Source organism: Neophocaena asiaeorientalis, unplaced genomic scaffold (genome assembly GCF_003031525.2).
Source record: "Neophocaena asiaeorientalis asiaeorientalis breed wild unplaced genomic scaffold, Neophocaena_asiaeorientalis_V1.1 scaffold71, whole genome shotgun sequence".
In the NCBI taxonomy this organism is placed as follows: domain Eukaryota; kingdom Metazoa; phylum Chordata; class Mammalia; order Artiodactyla; family Phocoenidae; genus Neophocaena; species Neophocaena asiaeorientalis.
Genome location: NW_020175439.1, coordinates 1,336,197 through 1,349,526, shown reverse-complemented (window position 1 = coordinate 1,349,526; position 13,330 = coordinate 1,336,197). Strand labels below are relative to the sequence as shown.

At 36.0% G+C, this 13,330-nt stretch overlaps 2 protein-coding genes across 4 annotated transcripts in view; one reads left to right on the top strand and one right to left on the bottom strand.

Moving 5' to 3' along the window:
- MNS1 (meiosis specific nuclear structural 1) overlaps nucleotides 1-11,805 on the top strand; it is an 82,244-nt gene extending 70,439 nt beyond the window's left edge. The window contains exons 8-10 of one of the 2 annotated variants that reach the window (XM_024767802.1): nucleotides 4,829-5,086; nucleotides 10,607-10,732; nucleotides 11,539-11,805. In XM_024767802.1, coding sequence (XP_024623570.1) covers nucleotides 4,829-5,086; nucleotides 10,607-10,732; nucleotides 11,539-11,622 — 468 coding nt within the window. In that variant the 3' untranslated portion in view covers nucleotides 11,623-11,805. The remainder of the gene's footprint in view (nucleotides 1-4,828; nucleotides 5,087-10,606; nucleotides 10,733-11,538) is intronic. The other variant, XM_024767803.1, reaches the window with a different exon arrangement.
- A 311-nt stretch (nucleotides 11,806-12,116) lies between these two features.
- TEX9 (testis expressed 9) overlaps nucleotides 12,117-13,330 on the bottom strand; it is a 204,531-nt gene continuing 203,317 nt past the window's right edge. The window contains exons 11-12 of one of the 2 annotated variants that reach the window (XM_024767806.1): nucleotides 13,007-13,141; nucleotides 12,117-12,398 (exon numbers count right to left, since the gene is read on the bottom strand). In XM_024767806.1, coding sequence (XP_024623574.1) covers nucleotides 12,321-12,398; nucleotides 13,007-13,141 — 213 coding nt within the window. In that variant the 3' untranslated portion in view covers nucleotides 12,117-12,320. The remainder of the gene's footprint in view (nucleotides 12,399-13,006; nucleotides 13,142-13,330) is intronic. The other variant, XM_024767804.1, reaches the window with a different exon arrangement.

Sequence of the window (13,330 nt, the reverse complement as noted above, 5' to 3'; positions counted from 1 at the left end):
ATAATATTTTGGAGGTTTATCCATTTTGTAGCAGGTATCAGTATTTCATTCATTTTTTTTGGCTGAGTAATAGTCCATTGCATGGATATGTAACATTTTGTTATCTATTCGACAGTTTATGGATATTTGGTTTGTTTACACCTTTTTTTTTGACTGTCGTGAATGTTACTGCTATGAACATTTGTGTACAAGTTTTTGTTTGAATATCTTTTTCAAATTCTTTTGGGTAAATACCTAGCAGTGGTATTGCTGAGTCATATGATAATTCTGTGTTTAATTTTTTGAGGAAGTGCCCAACTGTTTTTCCACAAAGGCTGCACCATTGTACATTACTACTACCAATGCAGGAGGGTTCCAGTTTCTGCACATCCTTGCCAACACTTGTTATATTCTATCATGCTATAACACAAAAAAACTGAAACTAAAAAATTTCTAGAAGAAAACATAAGAGAAGGTTGTTATAAACTTGAGAATGGCAAAAACTTTTTTAGAAGGATAAAAAAGTCATGAGCCATAAAAAAAGTTTATAAACTGGCTACATTGAAATTAATCATTTCCGGACTTCCCTGGTGGTGCAGTGGTTAAGAATCCGCCTGCCAAGGCAGGGGACACGGGCTCGATCCCTGGTCCGGGAAGATCCCACATGCCATGGAGCAGCTAAGCCCGTGTGCCACAACTACTGAGCCTGCGTGCCTACAGCCCGTGAGCCATGACTACTGAAGCCTGCATGCCTAGAGCCCATGCTCTGCAACAAGAGAAGCCACCGCAATGAGAAGCATGTGCACCCCTAAGAAGAGTAGCCCCACTTGCCGCAACTAGAGAAAGCCCACGTGCAGCAATGAAGACCAAACACAGCCAAAAAATAAATAAATAAATAAAAATTTTTAATTAATAATTTCTTAACATTGTTAGGAAAATGAAAATGCAAGCCACAGTTTGGGAGAAAATATTCCCTATATGTATATCTTACAAATAACCTTTATCCAGAATATATAAAGAACACTCATAACTTGATAAAAGAATATAAAAAACCCATTTAAAAAAATTAATTTATTTTTGGCTGCATTGGGTCTTCGTTGCTGTGCGCGGGCTTTCTTTTTAGTTGCGGCGAGCAGGGGCCACTCTTCACTGCAGTGTGTGGGCCTCTCACTGCGGTGGCTTCTCTTGTTGCAGAGCACAGGCTCCAGGTGCATGGGCTTCAGTAGTTGTGGCTCACGGGCTCCAGAGCACAGGCTCAGCAGTTGTGGTGCACGGGCTCAGCTGCTCTGCGGCATGTGGGATCTTCCTGGACCAGAGCTCGAACCCGTGTCCCCTGCATCGGCAGGTGGATTCCCAACCACTGCACCACCAGGGAAGCCCCCCAGTTTTTTTAAGTGAGCCCAAAGTTTGAACACTTTGTTTGTTTGTTTGTTCTGGCCACACTGCATGGCTTGCACGATCTTAGTTCCTTGACCAGGGATTGAACCCATGCCCTAAGCAGTGACAGTGTGGAGTCCTATCCACTGGACCACCAGGGAATTCCCAAAAGTTTGAACAGTTTGTAAAACTAGATATATGAATAGCCAAGTACACAATAAATTATAGCTATTAATACTATTATCTGTAATATTATCAGCTATATAAAAATGGAACATTATTTTAGATACTGTTTCATTAATGAGGAGGAAATAGATACCATGTAAAATATCAAAACTTATTTCATGTAAATCCTTAATTAACTGCATATAAGAATATAAAATGTGTCCAGTTTTTTAAAAAAATATCTTCATGTAATCCACTTATAGATACCTAATGTCAAATAACCCCAAAAGCATTAAGAATAAAATGATGGAGGAAGGCATAACAGGCATATATGACCAAATGGGAAGCAGGTAGGCAGGGTTATCACTAGGTAAGTGGAACATCAAATGAATCCCAGATACCACAGATAAAAGGTGTAATCACCAAGGGAGGTATAACAGAATGAACATTTAATCTTCCATGTAACGTTGTATTGAAGTACGTAACTTTAAAAGCTGTTAGATCGCCAAAGAAAATTTACTGGAATAATACAAGGGGAAAGGGTGTTTAAACATCACTAGAAATTAATAACAAATATTTTAAACTACTAACTGAAAATCTAAAAACTTTCTTTTCAATTATTATTGAAGAGGATATTTGCAGAAAATTCAGAGGATAAGATTATGACCTATCAAAATCTACCAGGCAATTAATTATTAAGTGAGAAATATTAGAAAAAACTGTGTAGGCACCCAACTCAATAACTGAGAAAACAATATAAATTCAAGTATGAGGCAAGAATATGGAAGGATAATAAAGGTACATGTAGAAATAAACCAAAAATCAGGAGAACACATTAGCATTTATTAATCCAGTTGCTTAATATTGGGGGGAAAAAGATTTTACTCTGGAAAAACATAATAAAAAAGAAAAAAGGTGAAAACAAAATTTGAAGGAATAAAGGCTCTATAAAGAGAGTAGATTAGAAAAATACTGAAAAGTTATTCAGTTATCTACTAATAAAATGAAAATCTCAATGGCATAATTTTCTGCATTAAAAATACAGTGATTTCAAAAAATGTAGGAAAACTAGACAAAATAAGATTATTAAGGATATTTCCTCTATCACAAGACTTTTGTGCCCTGCCTCACATCTTCTCAGTCTCACCTCTGATTTCAGTGGCAGCTTTGGGGAACAGTTGTGAGGGCTCAGACGGACCCTGTGCTGACAGCTTCTTAAAGTGTAGGGGTGTGTGTCGGGGCAGGGAGGTAACATCCTTTGGGGCATCCCTCAACCAACAGCGGACAGAAATTGAGGGATAAATTCTTCTCTGCCTGGCGGCCTTTGGGAAGGTCCTAAAAGGTGCTCCATGCATTCCTCACAAGGTCCTGGCAGGATTAAGCCTCAGTTGTCTGAGGCGGTAACCAGCTCAGTGATGTACCCTTGTGTTGGCTTTTCTTCTTTCCTTGTTTTACTCCGGCCCTCACCACTGAGATTCCCTCCCCAGTAAAATATCTATATATAAGTCCTTGTTTAAGGCTCTGCTTTCAGGAGAACCCAGACTAAGATATCTCTAAAAAGTTTCCAGCCTCAGAGTAGTTTTACAGCAAATTACTTCAAAGCTTCAGTGAACAGCTGTTCCTCAAACCACATAATGGGTTTTAGAACACAGAAAAGGATGGAAAATGATACAGTTCATATTATGTAACTACATAATCCTGATCCAGACACATCAGAGTACATGAATACTTTTCTGGTTGAAAAAACATAATAAATGGTGTGTTGTTTTGCCAAACTCTTCCCTGTTCTTTAGCCAGATGTCTTCACCATTGGATTAAACTAAAATTTGTGTGGGAGATGGTTGCCAGGCATGTCAACAGTTCATTTAGTTCAATATGTACTGAATTTCTCTGTGCAAAGTACTATGATAAGCTCTGGAGGAATTCAAAGCTAACTGACACAGCATCTCTGCCTTCAGTGAGCCTTTGACTTCTATGAAATATATGGCAAATAAACACAAACTATATATTACAAAATCACTACGTGCCCAGCATCCCAAAGGAATATAAGATATGCCATCTATGAATTTATTTTTAGTGAGGAGATGAGGCATGTATATATGGAATAAAATTAAATGATGGACTATTAAATGGTATAAGAGCTCACAAAGAGAGAAGTTTGAGTTATTAGAGAAGACTATGGAGGTAGGATTTGAAAAGAGGATTCGATAGGGATAAATGACGAAAAAGAGGCTGAATGGTCAATATAATGAACAAAGTTGCTGTAACTGATACTGCAGATTGGCTCTCTTAAAACCCACTCCTACTCCTACCACATCCTACCTCATTTTAAATTCATTTGTCTTTATTATAAAGACTATAAAGTTAAAACGATATTTCTCTTCTTTTAGCTAGAATTCTTCATATGAACTATGTTACCTCCAACAGTCATCACCCCCACTTCAAGGTGTGAAGACGGAAGTGAGCAAAATGAGATAGCAGTCAGAGTTACCATAATAGGACTTGAGCAGTGTGAGGGCAGCTTGGTTCCCTGGCCTTCCTGGAAGTTCTGTATGCCACCTGATGGCCTATAGTAAATCCCTTGTAGTTTGTTTTATCTGTAGGTAAGAACCTTGGCCATCTGGGTGTTGTTAAGGCAATATTTTGAATGCTTTGAAGATTCTGGCCTACCTGGAGCTTGTATTAGAATTGAACAAAGTTTGTTAGATTAGCAAATGATTTAAAATTTACATCGGTCCTAATTGGATAGATGATACAGCAAAAATGGGTGATGACTGTAAAATTCTTTGTATTTTTTGAAATTTTTCATAATAAAATGTTGGGGAAATTAAACCTTGTAGGAAAGGACTTTAACTGCTTCAAGTAAATTTGAATTTCCCTGAAATACTCTGATTGTTATTGGTAGATTATTGTTCTGAAAAATATTTATCAACGATTTGAACACAAGTTTCTAGAATGATTCATAGTTGGTACAAATTATACAGATGACAGATTTAATAAACTGAGATATGCAAAATTTTTTTATATCAGCTCTTTTCAAAGTTATTGCATTAATTCTGGCTACAGAAACAAGGTGGTAAATATATATTAATTAAAATAAGTAATAGGCAATCCAAGGGTAACATGTACTTTGTGTAACTATTAGTTTTTAAAGGATGGGGCAAGTGTTACCTTGAAAAGCCTTAATTTTTCAATTTTATTTCATATTGTAACACTAAGCTTAATCAAACTCTGTCCTACCCTATCTTTATAAATCTGCTGTAAAGACATAGTTACTGAATTAACTTTTATATGTATTGTGATTTAGGAAGAAGCAGAAGAGAAATCGAGAAAGCAAAAGGAGTTGAAGCAAAATTTTATGGAACAAATGGCCTTGAAGGAACTAGTACTTCAGGCTGCAAAAGAGGAAGAGGAGATCTTTAGAAAAGCTATGCTGGCGAAATTTGCTGAGGATGATCGAATAGAATTAATGAATGCTCAGAAGCAAAGAATGAAGCAACTAGAACACAAGAGGGCTGTGGAAAAACTTATTGAAGAGCGTCGCAACCAGTTCCTTGCAGAAAAAGTAAGGAAAAGTATTTTGGGTTTTTTTCTGGTAATTATCATTGAATAACAACCAGCTAATTTATTTATCCACTAAACATTTAACTGAGAACCATTTATGTGCCAGATGTTAGATATCCATTTACTAATCATATGATACATACATTTTCTGACCACTTGTTAATCAGTGAATCTAGAAAATATTTATTGATGCTTTCTGTGTGTTAGACATTGGTTGGTGTTGAGAACACAAAGATAAATATGACTAAGTCCATATCATTTATGAGTTTTTGGTGTTAAGAAAAATACATTAAAAACAATGATTATAAAGATATATCAAGTGCATGTGATGATAATTATACATACATGGACATCTTGGTATGGCAGAGAGGAGACAGATCATGAATGCCCTGGCTGCTATTTTAATGGTGGACTTTATCCAGGGGGACCCACTGAAGAATTAAGAAAGCTACATGATAAGATCTGCACTTGGAAAGATGACTCAGGTAGCAGTGTTGAGGACAGATGTGAGGGGAGTAAGACCAGAGACAGGAAGATCAGTAAGGAAGTTATTATAGTTACCGCAGTGTGATAGGTGATGAAAACCCATGTGAACAGAGAAGGGATCCATCTGTGAGATGTCAGGAACGTAGAGTTGATGGGGCTTGGTGACCAATTAGTTCTGGAGCGTTGAAAGAAGAGTTAGGCTACTACTAATAAATAACGCTATTATGTACTTCCACCTTCAGTGAGTGTTGATGTGCTACAGAAAGTGTATGTACAAAGAAAAACAGATTTTGAGGGAGTATATAATTCCATCTTGTCCACATTGATTTTGAGGCCCAGGGGAAGATTTCTTAGTTGGAAATGTGGATTTAAGAATTGGTGAGGAAACTAGGTTTGTGACTTTGGACACATTGATTTGTCTATTTGTGTTTCATCCGTAAAACTGAAATAATACTTTAAGAACCAAATAAGAAAATGTGCAAGTGTTTTGAAAAGATAAAGAACTCTAAATGTGAAAAGTACAGATTAGGCATATGGCAAATATTTTTAAGTAGTAATAGAAGTGGTAGTAATAATAACTAACATTTACTGAGCATTTTCATATGTCATTCACTATTCTATACTCATTACAAGCAAAGTAATAACTTTTAACTTTCAACCCTGTGAATTAGGTACTATTACTACCCCCATTTTAAAGATGTGGAAACTGAGGCATAGAGATTATATGTATTGCCCAAGGTTTCACAGCAAGTAAGCGGCAGAGCTGGGATTATTAATATCATAATGCTGATCTTTCCTGCGTGGGTAGACAAAAAGAAATCTCAAGATATTCTTATAATCAACAGATACTGATCTGCTAGGCATTCTGCTGAGTGTTGGTGAGGGAATCAAAACAAAAGCTCATTCTGGTAGCTTCTAATCTAGCAAAAGAAAATAAGGTCTAGATACCCAAAAGACTCGACTATATACAGCACTATATTAAGAATATAGTTCTTAAATGTACAATGTAAACATTTGTAGAATGTGGTAGTGTGGGATTTACTAGTGTGCAATACCTTTACGACAGAACTATGTGGACTTATCTGGAAATACATACAAAATGAATAAAAGAAGACAGAGGAAGGCTATTCCAAGTTGGCAGCATATGGAATTACCAAATGGAGAAACCTGAATAACAGGCAGAGGAGTTTGGACATGATACAGTAGAAACTGGTTATCATAATATGGTGTTTAACAAGAGGAGAAAGTAGTAATTTAAGAGTGAAGAGATGACCTGGAATAGGTTAACAGAGCAGTGGAAGGAGAGAGAAAGGGTAGAGTTTAAATATTTTTAAAGGAAGAATAGATGAGACGTGTATGATTATTTTGGACCATATAAGGTAGAGTGGAGGAAGGAGTCAAAATAACTCTCAAAGTTTCAAACATGAGAAACTCAAGGAATACAAGTGCTGTTGTTTTGAATTGGAGCAAAAAGATATAATGACTTCATTTTTAGTCATACTGAGTTTGAAATAGAAACGCAAGTTGAAAAATCCTGAAGGCAGTTGAACAGAAGAAAACTTAGGTCAAGTATTCTTAGACAAGCACTTCTGTCATTAAGTAGCACAGAGAGTTTCAAACTAAGATGATTCTTCCAAATAATATATTATAATGAGAAACAATCAGAGGGCCAGTGACTGAGACTTGGAGAACATTCTAGTTAGGAGGTGGAAGTAGTAGAAAAAATTGCCAAGACCAAGAAATGGTCAGAAAGATAAAAGAATCTGGAAGTCATAGAAAACCAAGAGAGATCAGCTCTTTTGACTGCTGCAATGATGTGTTGAGAGACTTGGGGTTCAATTTTTGGCTTTCCTCTATACTTAATCAACTCTTTTTTAAAAATTTATTTATTTATTTACTTATTTTGGCTGCATCAGGTCTTAGTTGCGGCACGTGGGATCTTTTGTTGTGGTGTGCAGGCTCTTTGTTGCGGCGCCTGGGCTTCTCTCTAGTTGTGGAGTGCAGGCTTCTCTCTAGTTGTGGCCCATGGGCTTAGTTGCCCTGCAGCATGTGGGATCTTAGTTCCCTGACCAGGGATCAAACCCACGTCCCCAGCATTGGAAGGCGGATTCTTAACCACTGGACCACCAGGAAAGTCCCCTTACACCGTAGTTCTTTTGTCATATTTCCAGATGCCTAAAGGACACAGTTCGAAATCTTGTGGGTGCCTTAGAATTTAGGTTTCCAAAAGTGAATGTAACGGACAAACCTCCAATTTCTGTAGCCTGAATCTTGGTTAAAGACAGGCTTGGGTGACTGAGTGAATATGCTATCACCTTGGAATCATTCCTGGACTCTTCCTATTTCTTACGTAATAATTTTTAGTCAGCCACCAAATCCTATTGATTTCACCTCTTAAATTCAGTTTCTCTTCTTCATAACTTAATTTAGACATTCAGTATCATTCTGTGGACTACTGAAATTGACTTATAATTGGTCTCCTTGTGGCATCTGCTACCAGTTAGCAAGGTATAAAAAAATCTCATTATGTCCTCCTCCTGCTTAAGTGGATTCCTACTGGATAAAACTTCAATTCTGTAGCTTTGATATAAACCAACCATGATCTACTGTAACCTTTAAGGGAGATAATTACCTATAAAGCACCTAACATTTTGCCTGGTCAGAGCAAAGTGATCACGGAGACTGAAAATTAAAAGCCTTTTGAAATTGACCAGAAAGCTTTGAATACTCCTTGTATAGAAAGAGGTAGAATCAGTGACTGTGACTGTCCTACTATCTCATGGCTTACAGAGCTAATCTGAAAGCTATTGGAAAAGTTAGCAAGACAGCTATAAATGGAAGAAATCTGAAAATATTACCTAAAGCATACTTTTACAAAAAATTTATATCTTAATTTTTTTTTAATTGTAAACGTTCCCAATATGAAGCTGTGGGCTTAATTTCAATATCAGTGAGATTGGGTCGCATTTCTATTCTGGTCCAAGGGCAAGGATGAATTTTCATGATCATAGAATCATGAATCCATTCTATTACACAATCATATAAGGCTCTGTTTTTTTTTTTTTTTTGTCCTCATGAACAAATTGGTTTCATACCTTTCTAAAATATTTACCCTAATTAACTATAAAAATGTTTTTTAGGATGAACAGTTAATGTGGTCTACCACATCCTAAGAAGGGAGATCCTGTATTGCACCCAAATTAGAGCCCATATACATCACTGGACAAAAATCTAATGAGTGAATTTTTCTCATAACATTATAGAACTTCTTGCACCTCCCTATTATAAGGAATAGATCAGTTAGGATCATGCTTGGCTACAAGTAGTCTCAAATTAACAGTGGCTTAGTAGATAGTTTACCATTCCCTCACATGAAAGTCTAGAAATTGAGACTTTATTCATAGTCTTCAGGAACCCAGGCTCCTTCTAGCTTTTCGTTATGGCTTCTGTAGGCTATAGCCATCATCTTCATGGTTTAAATTAGATCTTCAACCTTCATATCCATGTTTCAAGCAGCAGATGGAAGAAGTGCAGAAGGGACAAAGGATATAAGATTGATTCCTGGAAACTGCCATCTGACACTTTTGCTTATATTCCATTGGCAAAATCCTAGTCCTGTTGTGACCACATTTGACCCTAAAGGAGTGTTAGAAATGTGTTCTAAAAAAAAATCAGGTATAGTGATTCTATGGTAGATTCTATTACCCTGTTTCATCTTAGAGATAAAATAATTAAGAGCAACTCAACCCTTTGATTCAGTAGCAACATGGGTGAAAGTGTAAGTCTTTTCTCGATTAGCTGTCAGTGATACTTCTAATTCTGTAATACAAATGAATCTGACATGATAGTAGACAAAATATTCTCAGGAGAAGCAATTCCAGGTTTAACTGGCATTGGATATGGCTGTGTCCTAGCATTCTTCTGTATTTTCATTCAGTAACTTTAAAGAGGTTATATTGAAGCTTGCCTCTCACTGTAGCAAAAAAGACAGATATCCTGCTTTCTGGTTTACATGACTTTAGTTATTTCAAAGAAAAGTTTAGCATTAATACTACTTTAAGGTAATTCTTGGCAGAAATTCATCAATGTTTTTTCAGTGGTCTGCCTTTAGTATCCTTCGCTATCCAATAGGACTCTTTGGATATATTTCCATAAGAGTTCTTTTAAGCCCTAAAACGTGTTAAAGCTAGTCAGCTCTTCCATATTTATACGGCACAGAAGTTTGGTGTGGTTGTCTATCAGACGTTTGTTTGTTTATTTATTTTTGGCTGTGTTGGGTCTTTGTTGTGGCACACGGGGGCCATTCTTTGTTGTGGTGTGCTGGCTTCTCACTGCGGTGGCTCCTCTTGCTGCAGAGCAGGGCTCTAGCAGTAGTTGCGGCTCATGGGCTCTAGGGTGCAGGCTCAGTAGTTGTGGCGCAGGGGCTTAGTTGCTCCACGGCATGTGGGATCCTCCCAGACCAGAGCTCAAACCCATGTCCCCTGCATTGGCAGGCAGATTCTTAACCACTGTGCCACCAGGAAAGGGCCTCTATCAGAACTCTTGCCTGTTGGAACTCTTGCCTGTTGGAACTCTTGTGCTTCATACAGGCTTTACAAAACTTTATATGGCAGTACTTACCTTTTAGATATCCCTATTCTGTTTTATCTACCTGTTTTTTTCATCTTACACTGTAAGCTGCTTTCAGTACTTGGAGTATGGTAAGCACGCAATAAATATTTGTTGAATTAATTAGGAAATCATTTCTTTGAATCATTTTTCCTTGGTAATGAAAATACTTGTCCTGAAAATATGTACTTGCCTCCCTAAAATCCCAGTCATAGCTGGGATTTTTCTTGTAACTTTAAAGAAATAGTGACTGTAATATATACATATATATACATATATATATATATAAAATGTAAAAGATATATATTATCTAGTACCTATCAGTTTTATCTAATTTACTGCAAGAGTAAATTAGACAAATTTATCTGACACATTCTTAGTTTAATGTGTTTTGTGACAATAAAATAAATTTTATTTATATTTCCAGCAACGTGAACTGGAGGAATGGCAGTTGCAGCAAAGAAGGCAAGGATGTATTAATGAAATTATTGAAGAAGAAAGACTAAAACTTCTCAAAGAACATGCTACAAAATTACTAGGATATCTCCCTAAAGTAAGTGACATTTAACATATAACCTCTAATAGTGGGGAAAAAAACATGGTATTAAGATTTCAGAGGGAAACTGAAGATGGTGGAGTAGAAGGACATGCACTCGCTCCCTCTTGTGAGAGCACCAGAATCACAACTGCTGAACAGTCATCAACAGGAAGACACTGGAACTCTCCAAAAAAGATACCCCACATCCAAAGACAAAGGAGAAGCCACAATGAGACGGTAGGAGGGGCACAGTCACAATAAAATCAATTCCCATAACCGCTGGGTGGGTGACTCACAGACTGCAGAACACTTACACTACAGAAGTCCACCCACTGGAGTGAAGGTTCTGAGCCCCACATCAGGCTTCCCAACCTGGGGTCTGAATGTTTGCTGATTAGACACAGAACTGAGGCAAGAGCCAATCCCATGCATGAAGCTGGCAAAGCTCAACCTCTTCACCCTGACCTCCCTCATATCATACATACTATATAGGGCTGTTTCAAAACAAGGGTAGAGGGTATAGTATGGATTAAATTAATTCCTATTCAGCCCATCAAAGCAGTAGTACTTGTAGTAATAAAGCAGAAGAGCCTAGATTCCTATGACAAGTTCTAACACAGGATCTGGTAAATCAGGAAATCAGGTCAGGCTAAGAATATTTTGTATATAATAATTTCAGAAAAATTTTTTTCATAAATATATTAGATCTTGTTATCTTGGAAATAACTGCAAACCTCATGTCTGTATATCTGTTAGCATTAATGAACATTTGGTGAATTATTGTGGCATTCACAGTAACCCACAAAATATTTTTCTTGTAGGGAGTATTCAAAAAAGAGGATGATATTGATATGCTTGGTGAAGAGTTTAGAAAAGCATATCAGAAAAGGAGTGAAGAGAAGTGATATCATCAAAGTTTGGTAAACCTGGATTCTTTTGTATGTTACCACTAGATGTCAGTGTAACTTCTGACAGTTCGGTGAGGGTAGGAATCCATTGTCTTTGGATTTTCTAAAACATCTCTATTTCATCATTTATAAACAATTATTTGTAAGAAAACATTTGTTTTTGATAAAAATTAAATTACTGAGTATTTTTTCACTGCAAAATTAATGGCAAAGTTAATTGCTTTTAATCAAACTATTGTTTTTGTACTAAATTTGAAGATCTGAATTCTACACCACACTCCATATAGAGAAATATATATATATATATAATCCAACAACCCAGGAGACTAACCTCTTCATACCACTTCTAGCTATGTTGGTGTCTTGGAACTTTACTTCCCTTATTTGGCCAGGGAATTTACAACCTAGAGTTACATCTCTAGAACATAAAATATTTTCTATTCAAATGCAGTTGAAAAAGGGCTAGATGGTCATAAGAAAGATATATCAAAAGTTAAATTCCTATTGCTTTATTTTATAAAATATTTCCATTTTGTAATAATTAGATATCAATTTTACATCCCCAGATCTACACAGGGAATTTGGAATTATTTTGATCAAGTATCTTCATTTCTTAGAGTAAAAATAATTCAAACCATTACAACTTAAGTTAAATAAAGGGTATATCCACCAGGCACTATAGGTTAAAAAGTAGATCACTTATTTCCCCATTCGAGTGCCTTCATAAATTCCTCTTCAGTGAAAGACAACATCTTGGCAGCTTCAATATGCATCTGTGTTTAAAAACAAATATTGTCTAATTTAGTGTTAAGAGTAGACCACAGAACAACAGGAAATTTATAAAAGTGTGTGTATAATATGCTATCAAATTAAGTTTTGTTGTAGGAATGTGTAATTCTAATTACAATAAATGTGACATTTGAAATGGTCAGCCTCTAAAAACCTGCGTTCACTGCTGGTATTGTACCAACCTGTTGAGAGAACAATTCAATAATATTGTAATACCTAATCTTTGCAAAAAGGGACAGTGGCAAAGCCATGAATTCATATCCTCTTACCACTAGGTAACTCGTGTAGTGAACAGAAGTGGTTTGTAATCAGTTTTCACTCTTCAGGAGGCAAACGGATCCCCTAAGTTATTTCTACATATGGAATCTTCTTTAGTTAGGGAGTACCCATATTGTATTTAGTAGTCCTATTTCTACATTTCTAATTTACTTGCATTGATGTATAGATAAAATTTTGTGACTAAGCATATCAAAATAAACATATCTAAAGTAGAAATACTAAACATCTAAAGTAGAAATACTAAACATCTTAGTAGAAAGAGCCAAATAACATCTACGATTTATTTTAACTTTGTTTTTTAGGATAAACTCACCTTCTGCCTTTTCAAAACATCGATTAATTTTAATTGTTTCTTGAACCCTATCATTAATTCTCCTTTTTGTCTTTCTAGCTTCTTGTTTTCTGATTTTAACACTTCAATTTTTTTGTGTTCTTCATTTGCTATATCCTGCAAAAAGAAAAAAAAAATCCCACTTTTTCTTTGCAGTATTTGAATGGAAAAAATATCAGCAATAAAAGCTATTTTTAGTTTTTGCATTACTAAATTACTGTAACTCTGATAACTTTTAATGATGCTCACACCTCTAGCATTTTAAAAAACGTTTTTAAAATAACAACTCAGTTCTAATTCCAATAA